General features: G+C 38.9%; 1 protein-coding gene across 1 annotated transcript in view; it reads right to left on the bottom strand.

The window, feature by feature from the left end:
- Positions 1-3161: 3161 nt before the first annotated feature.
- The window catches only part of camkmt (calmodulin-lysine N-methyltransferase), a 164783-nt gene continuing 150085 nt past the window's right edge, over positions 3162-17859 (bottom strand). Inside the window, exons 10-11 of the mRNA XM_036573831.1 lie at positions 16782-16913; positions 3162-3915 (exon numbers count right to left, since the gene is read on the bottom strand). Of these exons, the coding sequence (XP_036429724.1) occupies positions 3823-3915; positions 16782-16913 (225 nt within the window). The 3' untranslated portion in view covers positions 3162-3822. The remainder of the gene's footprint in view (positions 3916-16781; positions 16914-17859) is intronic.

The following is a 17859-nucleotide window of genomic DNA, read 5'->3' on the forward strand; positions in this document are numbered from 1 at the left end:
GGAACAGGGAGCTCTCTCTCTCTCTCTCTCTCTCCATTTCTCCCTCCCTGGCTCCAGCAGGATGGAGGGAGGGGAGAACAGGCCTCTTTCAAATCTCAAAAGACAGAGAGGGGGCACTCGTTCCCCCTCCCTCCGCCAGCAGTAACCTCTATAACCAAGGCCTGTGGATTAGGCCGCCTAGCATGCTCCTATAGCTGAGCAGCCAGAGTTCAGGAAGAGAGACAGGAGGCGAGACAGGCGGAGGGCTTCAGCTGAGACTTAATTCTGAAACTGAAACTTAAAAAAAAACTTTATGCTTTAATCTACTACACTGCACAGATCTAGAAATTAAAAATAGTTGGAATTTTACATAAAAAGCTAGATGTATTTGCATAATCTATCTCACACAAAATATCACAAAGAATCAATTTAAAAACATAAATAAATAAAAAAAAAGATTTTTGACTTTTGAGATAATGTCCATCAGAACTCCTCAGGCGCCAATATTCACTGCAAGATCTAATGATATTACAGAGTTAAATCTGACTCAGAAACTTACGTTTTAATCTAATACACTGCACAGGTCCATAAACTAGAACTTAATTTTACATAAGAAGTAAAAAAGAACAATAAAAATCTGGATGTATTGCCATAATTCATCTCAGTTCCACAAAGGACAACAAAAAATAAATTTAAAAGCAAGTTAAAAAAAAAGAATTAAATAAATAAACAATGAAAATTCTGGACAAAAACTTATTTAACACACACACACACACACAAATTAAATGAAAAAAAGGAAGCTTTAGCAAATCAGCATCTAAACCGTTCAATTCTTACATCGAAATAGGCCACAGATTTAAAAAAAAATTTATACACGACAATATATTTTTTTTTTTAAATCTGAAATTAATTACAGCAATTAAACAATGTTAATAAACCCAGAAACTGCAACTTTGTCTTTATGCGCAGCATGCTGTATCAAATAAATCGGTGACAAAGCTAAAATAATATTTGTTGAAAAATGGCACTGGACACAAAACTGTTTCAAATAATGATTTAATCACAGTAATTACAACCACCTGCTCCATTAGTGTAAAACAATCACTTTGGACTCATCTGTGTATCGGGTAGGAAATACAGTCACAGTGCAGAAGCACACAGCTCAGAAAAATACAAAGCCAAAAAAAAACAAACAAACAAACGTCAAATAAAACGAAATGTTTAGAAAAACTCAAACGAATAGAAACTCAAACAATCTGAGTCAGAAGCAGCTCAGCGTAAACAGCTGAAAGTGGGGCACCAGTGAGTACTTACACTACACAGACCGAGATTTATGATAATACTTCTCTTAAAGTGATCTTGATATGATACCTTGACTGATATAATCACATGCAGACCCTGTGAAACTTAATACAGTGAGTGTAAAGATTTGTGATATGCTGATATGTCAATACGTATCAGATTGGATATAACTAACACTGTAATGCACCTTTCATTCCCTCCTCTCCATAATAGATCATTCCATCTAAATACTCAAAACATACCGCCTCCTCTATCTCGCACAGTGGATGAACCTTAAATTCATTCTGCATTGTGTGGTTTGTGCTGAATACAGTCTGTTAACACAGCACTCCATACAGTGTTGAAGGTCTTTCCGTAAGCTTTTGTAATACAGTATGTTAACCAAACATCATATTCTCACAGGACTTGAATATGGGCAGTGAGAGTGGGTCACAGTGAAGCAAGTGCTCTAGACTCTCCTCTCCTCCACAAAGCCTTTCGTGTAAAGCTTGAAGCACACTATAGAAACAGCATCACTAGACCATATTCATATTTCGTCAACTGGTCAGTGCTGTAGGATGAATAGAATGTGGCTATGCACGGTTACATTAAAATAATTATGCCTGGGATATATAATTAGGCCAACCATTATACAATGAGCCATTGCATTAAAGGGGAATTCCACAGATTTTTCAAATTTTTTTCTTCTACTGAATGCCTTTAAAAGCTCCCTCACATAAAATGATTACATGAAATAGTTATGAAAGTGCAGCATGCCTGAGACACTGTTTTATCATAGTCAGAATCAGAGGTAAAGCAGTAGAAAGTCATGTGTAACAATAAGATAAGCATTTTTTTTCTGTAACAAAACAATGTAACACATGCTAGTTCTTGTAATCACATTAGTTACTGACTTGGGAATTTCATTACTTTTGTTGCGCTACTCATATTTTTTCAAAAGAACATTAGTAATTATGTCTAATTCATTTTAATATTCTTAATATAGATTAGAGACTATCCCTGCCTGTCCTTGTACAAAAACTGCATGTGCATGTGCTGCCTGCCACAGCGTGGCTTTGATTGTGAATAAAAGCAGCACAGCGCGGGCGCAGGAAGTGCTGTAAACTCAGTAAGCAGTCTGTCGAAGCATCTAAACACACTAATACGAAACTGATGGATAAAGATTTTATTTAGAGGCAGTTGCTTTTGGGCCCTTTCCAGAGGCCAGTTGATATGTTTTCAAACAGCATCAGCTAAATTCATAATTTTATTCAAGCATGACTGGCTGTTTAACACCTTTTAAATGATGTTCACTGTGAAGCATCTAAACTGAAATGTACTGAAAATGTACTGAAATGACCAGGGTCTTTCTTGTACTTTACAATTAGACTGGACTTGTGTAGGTTTGATAGAGACACAGAAGCACACATTAAAAAATCTAAATATCATAAGTAACAAGTGAAGTAATCCCATCACAGTTTGAGATAAGTAATCAGTCATTTGGAATGGATTACTTTTTAAGTAACTTCCCATTTTTTTTTGCTCTTTTGGGCCTAAAACTATTTCTTTTAATCCATATCAAAATGTACCAGAGATGTGTATCACTGCTGTCGGAACAAAACCTTGTATCTCCAAAATGGTAACTTTACAGGAGAAGGAAAAAACCTACTTTACTTTTAATGTAAGTCAATGGAACCGTATTTCTTTCCAAGTCATTCTAGGCCATTTCCTTTGGTTCATTCCTCATGAAATCTATATACAATGCCAAGGATAACAGGCATTTTCAAATTATGCCCAAAACTGAAAAATGAAGAAAAAAATTGAGATCAAGGTTTTGTTCCGACAGCAGCGATATGCAGGGCACTGTAAGGCAAAATAGCCATCAAAGAAAGCTTATTTTCTCAGATTTACCATTATTTTACTATCATCAACATTACACATAAAACTCTGAAGATATGTGGTGAATCACTGGTCATTTTGGATAGTAAACAAAATAGATATATTTGTATTGTTAACATCACAACCCTGGTTCCTTTCACCACCACTGTAAAGAAATCAGAGTCGGTTTCTCTGAAATGCACCATTTCACATTAAACCACTCTGAATGACTTTGTTTACATCTCAACAATTGGATTACGCAAAAATTTTGAAGAATCGGTGGAATTCCACTATAAGTTAACATCTGTTATAAGTCAATGACTCAAAACTGATGGTATGCACTTCAGCATTGAATGATATTTCCGTTGTGCTGAATACATCTGGAAGTATTCAGCGAGTTTGTGAGGATGGCTCTGTTCCATGTGGCCATGACTCTGTTTAAAAATTTCACACAATTTTTATCGCACAGTAACAAGGTCAGGCATGAGTTCACACACCAACTCAGTCACATACACTGCAACACACATTCACACACGTACACACACTCTCTCACTCCCACACGCTTACAATACCCTAAAAACGTTGTGGTTAAAGGAGTGAAAAAGGCTAGGTTGAGTAAACCCCTGGAGGTCACAGTGGCAGAGCCAGTGGGTGGCACAGCAGGGCAGGCTGGCACTGCCAGGCTCACAGCAGGCCTGGACTTGGTCTGTGGGTGAGCGTGAGCAGCACAGGATAGTGGATGTTCTCGTCGTACACGTCCTTCCCCTCGGTTTTCATCTGAAACACACACAACAAAGATCAACAAGGATCCTGAGAAGTTATTCAATCACTTTGCTTGACCTGCTGAGGGCCAGGTCCTACATTTTCCCTGCATTTTATTTTTTTTCCCCTGGTGTTTGTGAGATGTTATGCAAACCAAGTAGGTTTACATGACCATTTTCCAGCCTCTCTTTATCCCTTAAAATTACTTTTTGTTTACAATTAGTTTTTCTTACTTTGTCTTCAAGATTTATATGCAAACAACCTCTCTTCTAACTGGTTTCACTGTATTGTGCCTCATTCAGAAAGCAGGTTATGCTGAAACATTCCTTATAACTTCAGTGTAAATGGGCGGAGCTAAACTGCTGTAGTCTGAACAGATGTATGTTATTGTGTTCGTTTTTGGTGAAATCACAAACACAGTGAGTTCAAAATGGACTGTTTTTGCAGTTTCGCTTCCATAACTTATGGGCTGAGGAATGAACAGTATATTTCAAAAGTTGGTGATGATAAAGATATGGGCCCTTTAAAGTGACAATTCAGTGAAAAATACACAATGTTCCTGCTTACCCAAAATGTTAATGTCCGTGACACTGTTTGACCTACTGCTATCTATAAAAATGCACACACATATAATGCATGGCTGAAACAGCAGTAGCAGCATCATGAGGCCTGAACTGTATCTGTGCTTTGGTCAGTTGTGCCATAGAGTGTTGAAAGACTATTTGAGATTATTTAAAGCTCCAGTCAGTCCATGTTTTCTATCTATGTTGGTTAAACTTGCACTAGTGGGCACAAAATACACATGTACAAAGCACTGACTTTCCAATATCCGATAAATCTTGTCCCTGTTCCTACTTCACTCATTAGGAAGGTTTTTGATTGTTTTCAAGACGATGTTTAGCTATTGTAAACTGTTCTCTGTCAACAGGGGCTTTTTTTCCAGATGCTCTTAAAGCTGCCCTGGTGAAAAAAGAGTAGCATAAGTTTTCTAAATAATTTATTTAAACTAATTTCTAACCTCCTTTTTAAAGTAAAGTCCAAAAAGGTTGTTTTCAAACAATAAAATTGTATCTAATATCAAACAAGTTATTTGAGACGTTTCAATCAAGTTTTCATTCTAACCATAGTACTAGATGCAGCACTGGTTCATGTTGTGAATGACCTCTGTCTTAGCACTGATGCACAAAGCCCCTTTATTCTGGTCTTACTGAACCTTAGTGCAGCTTTTGATCAATATCATTGATCAAAAGATTCTACTCCACCATCTTGAGTACAGGATAGGCTTCTCAGGCACAGTTTTAGAATGGCTTAAATCATATTTAATGAATAGACAGTTCTTGGTTTCACTGGGAAATCATTCATCAAAAAAATTAACATTTGCTTGTGGAGTCCCACAAGATATCATGATATCAATTTTCATAGCTACACTGATGACACATAATAATACATTTCCATTCCTTCTGATGATCAAGACTCTGTAGACAGGCTAACCAGCTGTGTGTCAGATATTTCTCAGTGTTTGAGAAATGTTCTACAACTAAATCAGGAAAAAACTGAAATACTGATTGTTGGTACTAAAACTCAGTGAAAGCTGCTTTATGAGAAGCTCAGTTCTTTAGCTTCGTAAACCAAACCTGAAGTATGAAACCTGCGTGTGATCTTAGACTCTGGGTCTGTTTTATCCCGCATGTAAACACAGTCACTAAAGTAGCTTTTTATTATTTGAGAAATATCACTAAAGTTCAGCCTTTTCTATCTCAGAGTGACGCAGAGAAACCTGTTCATGCATTTGTTACGAGCAGACTTGATTACTGTAAGGGTCTTATTACTGGACTTCCTAAGAAAACAATACATCCTCTACAACTCTACAACATGTGGCAGCACAGATACTAACAAAAACAAAAAGAGCTTATTTCACTCCCGTTTTAAAAGAACTGAACTGGCTGACTGTGTTCTACTGTATACTACGTTTCTTGGTATTTATCTCTTTAATCTGATCAGTGTCATTGTCTTACATGATGTTAAATTAATACTAGAATAATAGAATATAGTTTCTTCTATTACTGTTAAGCTTTATCACCTGTCTTTGAGCTGCCACCTGTAAAAAAGTGCTCTATAAATAAATTAAGATATTATTATTATTATTATTAGTAGTAGTAGTAGTAGTAGTAGTAGTAGTACTAAATAGTCAGTGTATTTTGCCAAATTCCCTTCTTTCAGTGTAAACTGGGCAGTCCTAATCTTGGGTTACGCATGTGTACAGTGCACTCCATAAATATTGCCATTCCTAAATTAAATGATATTTTCATTTAAATTTATTAATATTATTGTTTTTAATCCATTGTACTTCAAATAAAGGTTAGATTTTTTGGCAATATTTAGAATAAAAGATCAAAAGCATAAAAAATAAAGAATGTTTTTTATAGCTTGATTTGCTCATGTTTACCAGGGGTGCCAATATTTGTGGAGGGCACTGTAGACAATATCTTCATCAATCACAAGGCTGATATGGGTTGTCCTGCCTGCACTGTGTTCCCCTATGGTCTCTTTAGCTAGCTACTGTAAGTCAGAGAAACTTACCAGGTGAAAGTTAACAACTAAGTAAAAGCTAACCTGGAGAGCATAACTTAGCTAGGGAGCTAGTTCATCTGTCTGCCTGTCGTTTGTCCATTCATTCGTTCATCTGGCTAAGCCAGCATTCCCTGGATGCAGTACAGAAAATAATCTTCTCTTCTTTAAGATGCTGCAAAATAAAAGCTAGATTATGCTTTTATTGAGTCATAAACAAAGCAGGAAGAGTCTACAGCACCGCCTGCATACGTAGAGCCTGTTTCACTCGTTTCTTCTTGCTCATACTGTTGTGTTTAGTGATTTTCAAGCCATGTTTTATTAATTATGTTGTGTTTAATTTTTTCATTCAAAATTTGCTGGATGTTTATAATATTCAATTTTAGTATAATACAAACATTTCAAACATTTTACATAATGAGAAGTTAATAGCTTGATCCAGTTCAAGGCGACTGTGTGATGATTAAGCTGTTGAATATAAGCTTCTCTTACTTGTTAGATATAATGGCCTCGTAGCTCCAGTGCAACAATGCAGACACAAACTTTGGATGCCAAACATGTCTTGGCTGATCAGCCATATTTGAGTGTAAGGGATAAAAGCATGTAAATGTAAGTTTTGTAGAACTACCACTTTAATAGTAACATGCAAAAGCCAGCACTGATTTATTTGCATCTTGTTTGAACCCCTGTTGCTTCCATCCTTGTTATACATGGCTCATCTCAACAGCACCCGAGCCACAGTGAGCAAACAGGGACAGGCACACTAACTGCCTCACAATGACTCATTTAGAGCTGAGGTGTCTGCATGAAGAACATCAGCAAACCCCTGTCGTGCTACAGGCCCCCAGGCTCCACTTGCTGCTAACAGCTGAAATGCGGCATTACTGCCACCCTCTTTCTCTCTGCCAGCGGGCCGGCTCGCTGCCCGGCAGCCCTGCCCTGTCCCAACCAATTGGCTTTCCCGCAGGCCGGCCCGCACACTCCTCCACGAGCACTGTGCAATCCTGTTAGGAAAATCACAGCCTCTATACAGCCTCCAAAACTGACATGCACACAGTGCTTAGAGAAGGTGGTGTGAAGCACACATATACAGGGAAGGAGAGAAATAAGCACAACCAATAGTCAACAAGCAGTGCTACAAAATTAATACATCTGGGTTGCATATTAAAACTGAAGACATTCCAAATGGTGTAATCTGAAGTGAACCAGAGCTGCACACACAAGTGCATCGCAGCAAAAAATATCCTAGCAAGCAAAATCATTTTTAATCTGCTCAATATTTCTAATGTTCTTTCATTAGGAGACTGTTGTAAGATTATTCAACTACTTCTGGACATTTTTAGTAATAAAGTAATTATATCTAGTGAAACTTCATTGTTTGTTATTTCATTGTTTGTTTGAAGTATTATTTGTTGAAACAAATAAAATTATCCATTAATACAATAAAACAATAGAAAGAGGTGGAATAATCGTATAATCTTCCTACAACAGTCTCGTAATAGCAAACATTAGATACACTGAGTAGATTTAAAATTATTTCACTTGCCAGTATCTCATTTTGCACTGAATAAATTATGATTAAAGTACTCTATGCAATTTCTAGGGGCCCCTGATATGCAAGTAAAGACCCCGAAAATTTGTAGGTTGTGCTGTGTAAAAAAAAACAATTCTAGTTAATGTTGTCCACCTTTGCTGTTTTTTGGCACTTGGCCTACCAGCACTCATTTTTTACTGGCTAGTAGCCCTAAACTGTTCTGAACTTTTCACACTTTGCTTTTACTTATAAAGTTTGCTACAAAGTGATTACTAAAAGGTATTCATACAGAGCACATGGCTACACTGCAGATGGCTATGAAATTAAATAAAGGCAATCAATACTAAATGTTTATTTCCCCTCCAGCAGCGCTCTCTGTTTAATTTTGTTGAACAGTTTTAGGATTACGTTCAGAAAGTTTGCATTTCCAAGACAGGACTTTTACACTACAACAGTAACTAAAGCACCTGAAGTTGATCTGTTTTATTACAATGTGTGCATCTGTATGTCAGGCTGGAGACTGGTGACCAAAACAAGTATTTATTATGTCAAAGATAAAAGTGTTAGCAGCACAATGAAGTGCACAAACTACATCTCTACACCAAAATTGAGGCCTCTGATTTGGGGTTTTATGTACAACTTTGAAGCAGTGTGGCATCACCTCAACCCTCTGCAATTATATGTTCAACTGAAAATTCATATTTTAACCCTTAGAAGTTGAGCGTTAATTAGTGTGGTTTTGCTACATGATCTAAATTAAATTACATAATTAATCACAGTTACATAATGAATTACATAATTAGAATCTGCACTTTCATAACTTCTACGTTTGTAAGAAATAATTATTTTCAAATTACCCCATGCTTTCGTTATTGCTGTTATCTGAAACTTTTAAGTAGTATCGTCCCCTTTGGGCTGAGGCAACTCATTATCATTACAGAGCTCTGAATAACAGCACCTCTTATAGGTTGGGAGAGCTTGGACAGATCAGAGGGGGAAATAAAAAAAACTCATCTACAGCAGATAAATTCACACTGTACTAACACTGTAATAACACATGTACACTCCTCTCCAGCACACACACTCTCTTTCTCCTCAGTGGCTAGAGGAGGACAGATGAAAGACTCCCCTCTTGCCCTTCATGTGTGTTATCTCTCCCTCCACCCTCTCTACACAGCGGCCGGTGGTTGAACCCGTGACCCCTCGGTAATCAGGGCGGCCAGCCGGCCAACACTAAACCCACTGCAGGGACCAATACATTCACATTCAAATCCCACACCCCAGAGAGTGAGAGAGAGGGGGGGGGAGAAAAAAAATCATAAACTGTTAGAGAGTGATACAAGAAAAAGCTTAGAGTGATGGAGAGAGAGTGAGAGAGAGAGAGAGAGAGAGAGAGAGAGAGAGAGAGAGAGAGAGACAGACAGACAGACACAGGATAAGAAGGAAAGTCAGAAACTTAGAGAGTGATATAAGAAAGAAGCTGAGAGAGAGAGAGAGAGAGAGAGAGAGAGAGAGAGAGAGAGAGAGAGAGAGAGAGAAGACAGAAAGAAAAAAGGTGAGAGTCAGAAGAGGAAAAAGTTGGAGAAAAGGGAGAAAGGAAGGAAGAAAAAGCAAAAGAGAAAAAAAGAGAAAGAGGAAGAAATAAAAGCAAACTTTATAAAGTGTTAGACTGATACAGGAAATAAGCTTAGGGTGAGAGAGAGAGAGAAAGAGAGACAGACAGAGAGAAAGAAGACAGAGAGAGGGGGAGAGAGACCGACAGACAGAGGATAAGAAGGAAATTCATAAACTGTTAGAGAGTGATATAAAAAAGAAGCTTAGAGAGAGAGAGAGAGAGAGAGAGAGAAGGCAAGAAAGAAATTCTAAACTGAGTGATAAGGAAAAAGCTTAGAATGAGAAAAAGAGAGAGAGAGGAAAAGAAAGAAAGAAAAATGAGAAACAAGAGAAAAACGTCAGAGAAAAGAGAAAGGAAGAAAGAAAATAAGAGGGAGAGAGAGAGAGAGAGGAAGGGAAGTTCAAAGTGTGAGACTGATATAAGAAATAAGCTAAGGGTGAGAGAGAGAGAAGGAGAGCAAGAGACAAAGGTAGAGACATGGAAAGAAAGTAAGAGAGAAAGAAAGAAAAAGAGAGAGTAAGAAAAAGACGGCGAGCCTGCAAAGGTGAAAAGTTTAACAAGCAAAGCTGTTCCTCCTGATCAGAGGCCGCTAATCAGCTTCATGGGTGGCTGCATAAATCGGCTCGTACGTTAATCGCACGGCTGCCGAGATGCAAGTCATTTATTTTATTGCCACTTTCGCCCCCTCACCCCTTCTTTTTTCTCTTTTACTCGTCCTCTGAGCCGGTCCTCAGAGAGAGAGAGGGACTGAACATCAGCAGGTTTGAATCGCCAGCCCCAGAGAAGGATGGATGGATGGATGGATGAAGCAGGAGTGGAGAACAGACGCTCGGGCGTGTGGAAAGGGGAGGACTCGGAGGGGTGAGGTTAATGTGTGCGGTGTGTGTGATGTGTTTGTGTATGTGTTGGGGGGAAGCTGTCAGAATTAAAATTCATGACTCTCTTCACCACCATTTGAGTAACAAGATTAAGACGGGCGGGCGGAAAATAGCGGCATTATCAGGCGGCTTGCAGTCCTCCAGCTGCTGGGGCTCTATTCCAGAACAGTGGGGATAAGAGGATAACACGCAGCCCCCTCGCCGCAGCGCCGCACCGCTGAGAGCACAGCACAGCCCCACACACCCCTACACACACACCACACCATCCTGCCTTCCATCAGCACCACACACTGTCTGGATGTGTGGGGAGGTTTTGGGGGTCAAAGGAAACACCCCAATCTCCAGGACATCAGAGACTGCAGCTGAGGAGTGAGAGACATATGGGGGTGTGAAAACATTCACACACAAACAACCACACACACACACACACACACATAAGTAAATATCTGGCATTAACTCTGGACTGACCATGTCTGTTTAGGCTTATAGGTAAATAGTCGGACTTGGTGTAGTGTGGAAAGTGTCTGTCACTATCATTTTTCAAAATTTTCACACACACACACAAAACGTACATACACGCATACATACAATACTGTGCAAAGGTCTTAGATACCTGAGCACATAATTAATAAAAGTAAAAATAATACCTATTCATGCGCATAATAAATGCAAATAAACATAGATGTAACGTTTATGTTTTTTTGCTTTTATTATGCATATCGCTACTGTCGGAACAAAATCTTCATCTTCTTCTCCATTTTTGCCAATTTTCAGTTTTTGACATAAATTATCTGTTGTCCTTTACATTGTGTGTAAATTTCTTGATGAACAGACCAAAACAAATGGCCCAAAATTACTTGGAAAAACGTCTGGTTCCATTGACTTACATCAAAAGCAAAGTAGTTTTTTTTTTTCTCCTGTAAAGTTACTATTTTGAAGATATGAAGTTTTGTTCAGACAGCAGCGATATATGTATAAGTATTATTTATATGTATATGTATAAGTAAAAGGAATTTCTTGTTTTCAAAAAAGATGTCTTTTGAACTAGACAGAAGAACAAAGTTTAATTTCAAAACCCAAAAGACATCACACAGATGTGTTAAAGCATTTCTGATGTATTTCATGAATTAATTGTAAAAATTGATTAGACAAACCAAGAGCTTAGGTTAAAGGTTAAACAAACACACTGACACACATAAAACTTACTGCATTATTATTTGTATTCATTCCAAAGTAACTAAATGCTTCTTAATAGAGATTTTCAGGTATTTATCTTTTTTATTCCTCCTTTCTCTTTCTTTCTCTCACCTCATCTAAGTTTATTTCATATATCATCCTCACACTTTAAGAATCTTTCTTATTCATCTTTCTTTCACTATTTTTTCTAATCAGTCTGTGATGTAAGTTAACAGATGCCATGTTGGCAAGCATTGTACTGGATGTTGGGGTGGGACTGGGTGGTTGAGCGAGGGCTGTCCCACCCACCCAGAGAAAGCAAAGACAGTTATCACTGCTGTCGGAACAAAACCTTGTATCACCATTTTTCCAGTTTTTGACTTAGTTTGAAAATGCCTGTTGCCCTTTACATTGTGCGTATGTTTCACAATGAATGGACCAAAAGAAAAAACCCAAAATGACTTGGGGGGGAAAAAGTCTGGTTATTTTGACTTGCATTAAAATATGTATGTTTTTTGCTTCTCCTGTAAAGTTACCATTTTGGAGATACAAGATTTTGCATTTTGCTCTCTTGGACTCCTGGCCACGGAAAGCTGTGCCGAAGCTCTGTTGGTACCTGTTAAAGATTGGTACCACCAGTTCTTAATAGTATATACATTCTTCTCTTCTGCCCATAAGTGACATGACAGAATTAGCAGTTAGCATTCTGCTCCCAGCGTGTTGAGCTGTCCAGTGAAACTATAGGACTTTGATAAGACAGTAACAATATGTAACTATATATAATAAGACTTTTGTAAGCCTAGACCTAAACCAAACCCCAAGTCTGGACATTTCTGCCCTGAAAATGTAGGAAAACAAACACACACACCACACACACACACACACACAAGTCTGGGTGTTCATCAGAAGATAAGAACTGTGCCTTAATCACCTTCAGATATGATGAGGCCACTTCACTTTGTCCTGCTATCACACACACAGCTGTAATATCCTGCTGACATGTCCAAGAAGCACACACACTCATGTGCATGTAAAACCTCTCTCTCCCCCTTTCTCTCTCTCTCTCACACACACGCAAAGGCACACTCACACACAGAGGCAGTAGTAGAACACTTGACTCAGCTCTCATGGCCCCTCACTGTTATCATCATTATCCACACAGTGGCACAGTAGGTGGTCCTGTTTCCTGTGCAGCAAGCCCCCATCAGCCTTCAGGTGCACCATGCCAGTGTGTGTGTGTTTGCAGGTGTAACTCAGGGAGAATGCTACATTCATATCCTCCTTACTCCTACACCTCATGATGCTTTGAGCGACAGATGGACAGAACTTCTGGTAAAGTGTGAACAGATAATTTATTAAATGCTAATAACATGCTAACATATAAATATATAATTAATGTAAAACAAATAAATATATAAATTATATATTGCTGGGATGTTTGAATGCCTGTGTGCTGATGTTTGTGATCGAGGTGTCAACAGAAACTTGAACATGCAAGAAATGCTTTAGTCAGAAGATTATACTTTCAGTCGTATGCAAAGGTTTGGGCGCCCCGAGTCATATAAAAAAGTAAAGTTAATACATCCTCTACAGAGAACTCTACAGAAAATGCACAATTACTGTATAAAATAATAATAATAAAAAAAAAACATTAAATGTGTCTTGTGCAATTTTTGATCACAAGGTGCTGGCTCACTATTAGTACCAAGAATTAATCAAGTTACATCAGGGGGTAGAGCCTTTTTATACAAAGCCCCGCGGCTTTGGAATAACCTTCCAGTCAGTGGTCATACCTACTCGTTTGTAACTTAGTCGAGCTTTTGGTAATTAGTTTTTCTAAGTAGATAAAAGGTGCAGATCTGAGGGTGTCTGTGCTGTCGTCCCACTGCTCTTACAACTCACTTAAAGTGGAACTCAACCATTCAATGGTTTAGATGTAAACAAAGTCATTCAGAGTGGTTCGTGTGAAAAGCCCCTTCCTAGAGAAATTTACAGAGTCAGAATTGTTCACCATTATAGTACTAGGAACCAGACATTCGAAGCATTAATGGCTCTAAAAGCCATGTCCCTTTAAGTTATTACACAAAATGGTTATGAATGTGTTGCTTAATACTTGAGACATTGTTTTGTGATAGTTTTGTTGTAAATTTATGGCCTAAAACATATTTTTAAAACAAAATATTACTCCAGGATCACTTCCGTGTTTCCTCTGTATTTTTCTCCATTTATTTTTGCATCCTGGTTCAGCGCAGTTCTCCATCATTCTGAACAATTAACCAGCAAGGTAAACTGTGATTTATCACGCCTCCTCTGAAGAACACTAACATAAGCTATGAGTTTTGTTGACACCATGAGACACAACTAATAAACTGTATTCCTAATGGCTTCAATCAGACTAGTCTATTCTGATTGAGGTGTATACAGGGACGTAATTCTATTCCGATTGAGCTATTAGTCAGATTATTAATGGGTTATTAAGCTCCATGTAAACGTGGCTACTGAGAGCCAGGTACAATATAAAAATGTAAAATTCACAGAGTCATTATGAAGCCACATGTATTTGCTCTGAAGCACTTCTGTTCTTGCCAAACTTTCATTTTTACTCAGCTGTGATGTCAGGTGCAAACTGCACACTGTCCCAGAATGCCTCTGAGACATTTCATGGAGCATATATTGATAAATTAAAAGGTAAACACACTTTCTTTGACTTCGTAATGAATGACACTTCCCGTCTGTTTGCCCATAATTTCGAAATACAGGTGTGAGGAGAAATGTAAGGTAAATGTAATGTAATACATTATATACAAATACAAAAACAGAATAAATAACAATTTTAGGCAGATAGTGAAAACAATATGAGAGGAAGTGGAATGGCACAAGGTTTCCAAACTTGCTTAGTATGCAGAACGTAATATCTGTTATCCATCAATCTTTTATTTCCATCATATACACACTCACACACACACACACAGTTTCCCATTCCACTACTCACTCTAAAGGGTATTCACTCTAGGTGCTTTAGTTATTGTGTTAATATAATTACATGTGGACAGTGAAGAGGTCCAACATTAGACTTTGAAATGATTTCACCACACAATTCCTTTCTGAGTTAGCTGACTGAGTGAGATGTGAAAGATAAATCCACGGCAGCATAATACAGGGACTCTTTAGTCATTGTATTATGAGGTTCTGGGCAAGGACATTAAAGGCACAATGAAAACAGCTCTCTCTCCCTCTCCAACTCTCTCTCCCTCTCGCCTTTAACCATCTTTCAGCTTCACATCTGTCTCTCTCCCTCATTCTGCCCACTGACAGCTCTAAATTCACTCTCTCCAACCCTGCAGCCCCAGTGGTTGCTTACCATTTTTTCGCAAGCACCTGCCTCTGGCCACACACAGCCGCTGGTAGAGTGGCCACTCAAAGGGCCATGAACAAAAAAAGGCCCAAATCACTCAGTGCCAGGGTCCTGCTGGCAGGCCCATTTTCCTCAGGCATGGGCAGGGCCACCCGTCAGGCCCTCGGGGCCTAATGGGTCCTGACAGCTTCCTCCACAGTTAAAAATGGCAGCCATAGCCATCCTGTCAATGTTAGTTAACCAGCTGGACTCCACAGCCACTGCCGGCCAGCCACTGTGCTGATGGGCATGGTGACATGGGCAGTGGCCAGCACTCATTTTTATGTCCCGTCATTGTGCTCGGACTTACTTAGGAGTTTGACCTGTCAGAAGTTTTCATTTGAGGTTGAGTGCTGGAGATGGAGAAACACATACGCACGATAAACAGCACCTTCAGAGTTTGGAGCATGTAAGTGCAGCAAAACTATGCTTTTCAATGGCTGGAGGTTTGAGTGACTTTATTCAAGAGATAACTTAAAGGGTTCATGTCCTGCACTGTTTGTTAGTGTGGTTTTACATAGCAAAAACAATTGCAGTTCATGCTCACATCACCTTTTTCCAGCCTCTCTTAACTGTTGTCAAGTCCCACCAGCAAAAGGCAATCACCGCCTGTCAATAGTTTGGCAACCGAGCTGTGAGTGTGGACTTCTAAAGAGTTTCATCCAAAACTTTATAAGCATCAGGGAAGAAATAAACACATCTCTTAGCCCAGGGGTGTCCTAAGTTTAGCCCCCAGGACAAATGCAGCCCGTGTACAATTTTAATTGGTCCAAACTTTGAATATGGCCCATGGTTAACACATCCTCTACAGCAGTGGTTCCCAAACTGTGGTATGCATACCCCCAGAGGTACATCAAATGACAGTCGTCATATGTCAAAAAAACTGACTTAATCTCCATTTAACTTCATTTAACCAGCCGGCTGCACAATTACACAAGTAACTACATGGGTGACACAAAGAGCTTCCAGCACATAGTGTACTTGTGATCTAACAGTTCAGTATTTTACTCTTTTATTATAAAAGGTTGTATTAGAGAAGAAAATGTTTCACTCCAGCCTCTTCTGAGCACCACATATTCAGGAGAAACTATCAACAGTAGAGCTGTGGGTGCCAAGGCTCATCGATGTGTGAGGGCAGCAAAGGCTATTCTGTCTGGTCTGAACCGGCAGAAGGGCTACTGTGGCACAAGTCATTTTTAATGATGGTTACAGGAGGAATGTGTCACAAAACACACATTGCATCCTGCTGCATATGGGGCTACATAGCTGCAGACCGGTCAGAGCGTCCCTGCTAACCATCAAAAAAACGTAAAAGTGCTTGCTGGGCCTGCAAGTATCTGAACTGGACCTTGGAGCAATGTAAGAAGCTTGCGTGTTCAAGGTGTTACCTGGTGTCCAAATTTGCTCAGATCTCAATCCATTCGAGCAGCAGTGGGATGTGCTGGAACAACAAGATTGATTCACAGCAGCTCCACCTCACAACCTAAAGGATCTGCTGCTAATGTCTTGGTGCCAGATACCACAGGGCACCTTCAGAGGTCTCACAGAGTCCATGCCTTTGTGGGTCAGAGCTGTTTTGGCAGTATGCGAAGGACCAACAGCATAATAGGCAGGTGGTCACAGTGCTTTGGCCCAGTGTGTATATAAAATTGTTTTAGGTTTTGCCTTTTCAGTTTCTGTAAAAACACACACAAGTTTTAGTTCATTAAGACTCACCTTCAAGTGCAGGTCCCAAATGTGCGAGTCATAGTTGTCATAGCGACACACAAACAGTCCCACTTTCTCCGCCAGTCTGCAGAATTCTGTTAGTGTGTCTCCCCTCGTAGGTGCAAACACTAAAGCTGTGCCCTACAGAGATGCACACACACAAACATACACCAGAAACATTATTTACTTCAGTTTATTATTATCAACAAATGCTTGTTTTTCATTTGATTCCAAGTTATAAGTAAACAATCTAAATCCCATGTGTCAAACACAAGGCCTGCAGGCCAAGTCAGGGCTGTGGTACAATCCTATTCAGCCCGCAAAATCATTTTAATTTTCTATGAATATTAGCCCATTTCACCATGAACTGCACTACATTTCCCAGCATGCACTGCAATGTAACGTGGGCTCCCACCCCCTCCCAAACAATGATCTATGGGACAGCACCACATGCCAGGTGTCTAGTTCAAGCGAATGGGCAGTTTTAAAAACGCTGCTGTACACTGGGGACATTTAAAAAGGTTTAACAGTTGTCCACAGCTAATGTAGTCTATTGTTTTATATGAAACAATTTGTTTTTATTTAACATCATTTTTTAATCATTTAAGTATTCAGTGCCTATTATTTGCCATTGTAGTTTTGGCATATTTTGAATAAACAATGGCCAGTTTGGGTCATGGCAAAATGTTAAGTAAAAATGAAATAAAAACACAGCTGGCCCACTGATTGAGATTTTTCAATATGGCCCTTTTAGTGGTTGTGTTTGACACCCCTGCTCTAAATAAACATCCATTCCAAGCTTTGTTAGTCCGAAGACCAGCAGTGAAATACTAAACTGACTTGTGAGTAAAAAAATAATAATTTTAATTTTGAGAATGAGTATCTTCCCAGAGATAAATGATACTGATTGGAGAAAAAGATCTCCAATATACAACCTCAATAGCATCAGACATCACACTACTTACAACACTCTACCATTACGGTAAAGTAAGTCAAAATAATTCATAATTAGTAAAGCCCGGCTGAAATTAAGTTTCCCTCTGTAAATAAAAGCAGCAGTTTCACTTGCAGAATGAAGTGATGAGCA

The sequence above is a fragment of the Colossoma macropomum genome, unplaced genomic scaffold, assembly GCF_904425465.1.
Source record: "Colossoma macropomum unplaced genomic scaffold, Colossoma_macropomum, whole genome shotgun sequence".
Lineage (NCBI taxonomy): Eukaryota > Metazoa > Chordata > Actinopteri > Characiformes > Serrasalmidae > Colossoma > Colossoma macropomum.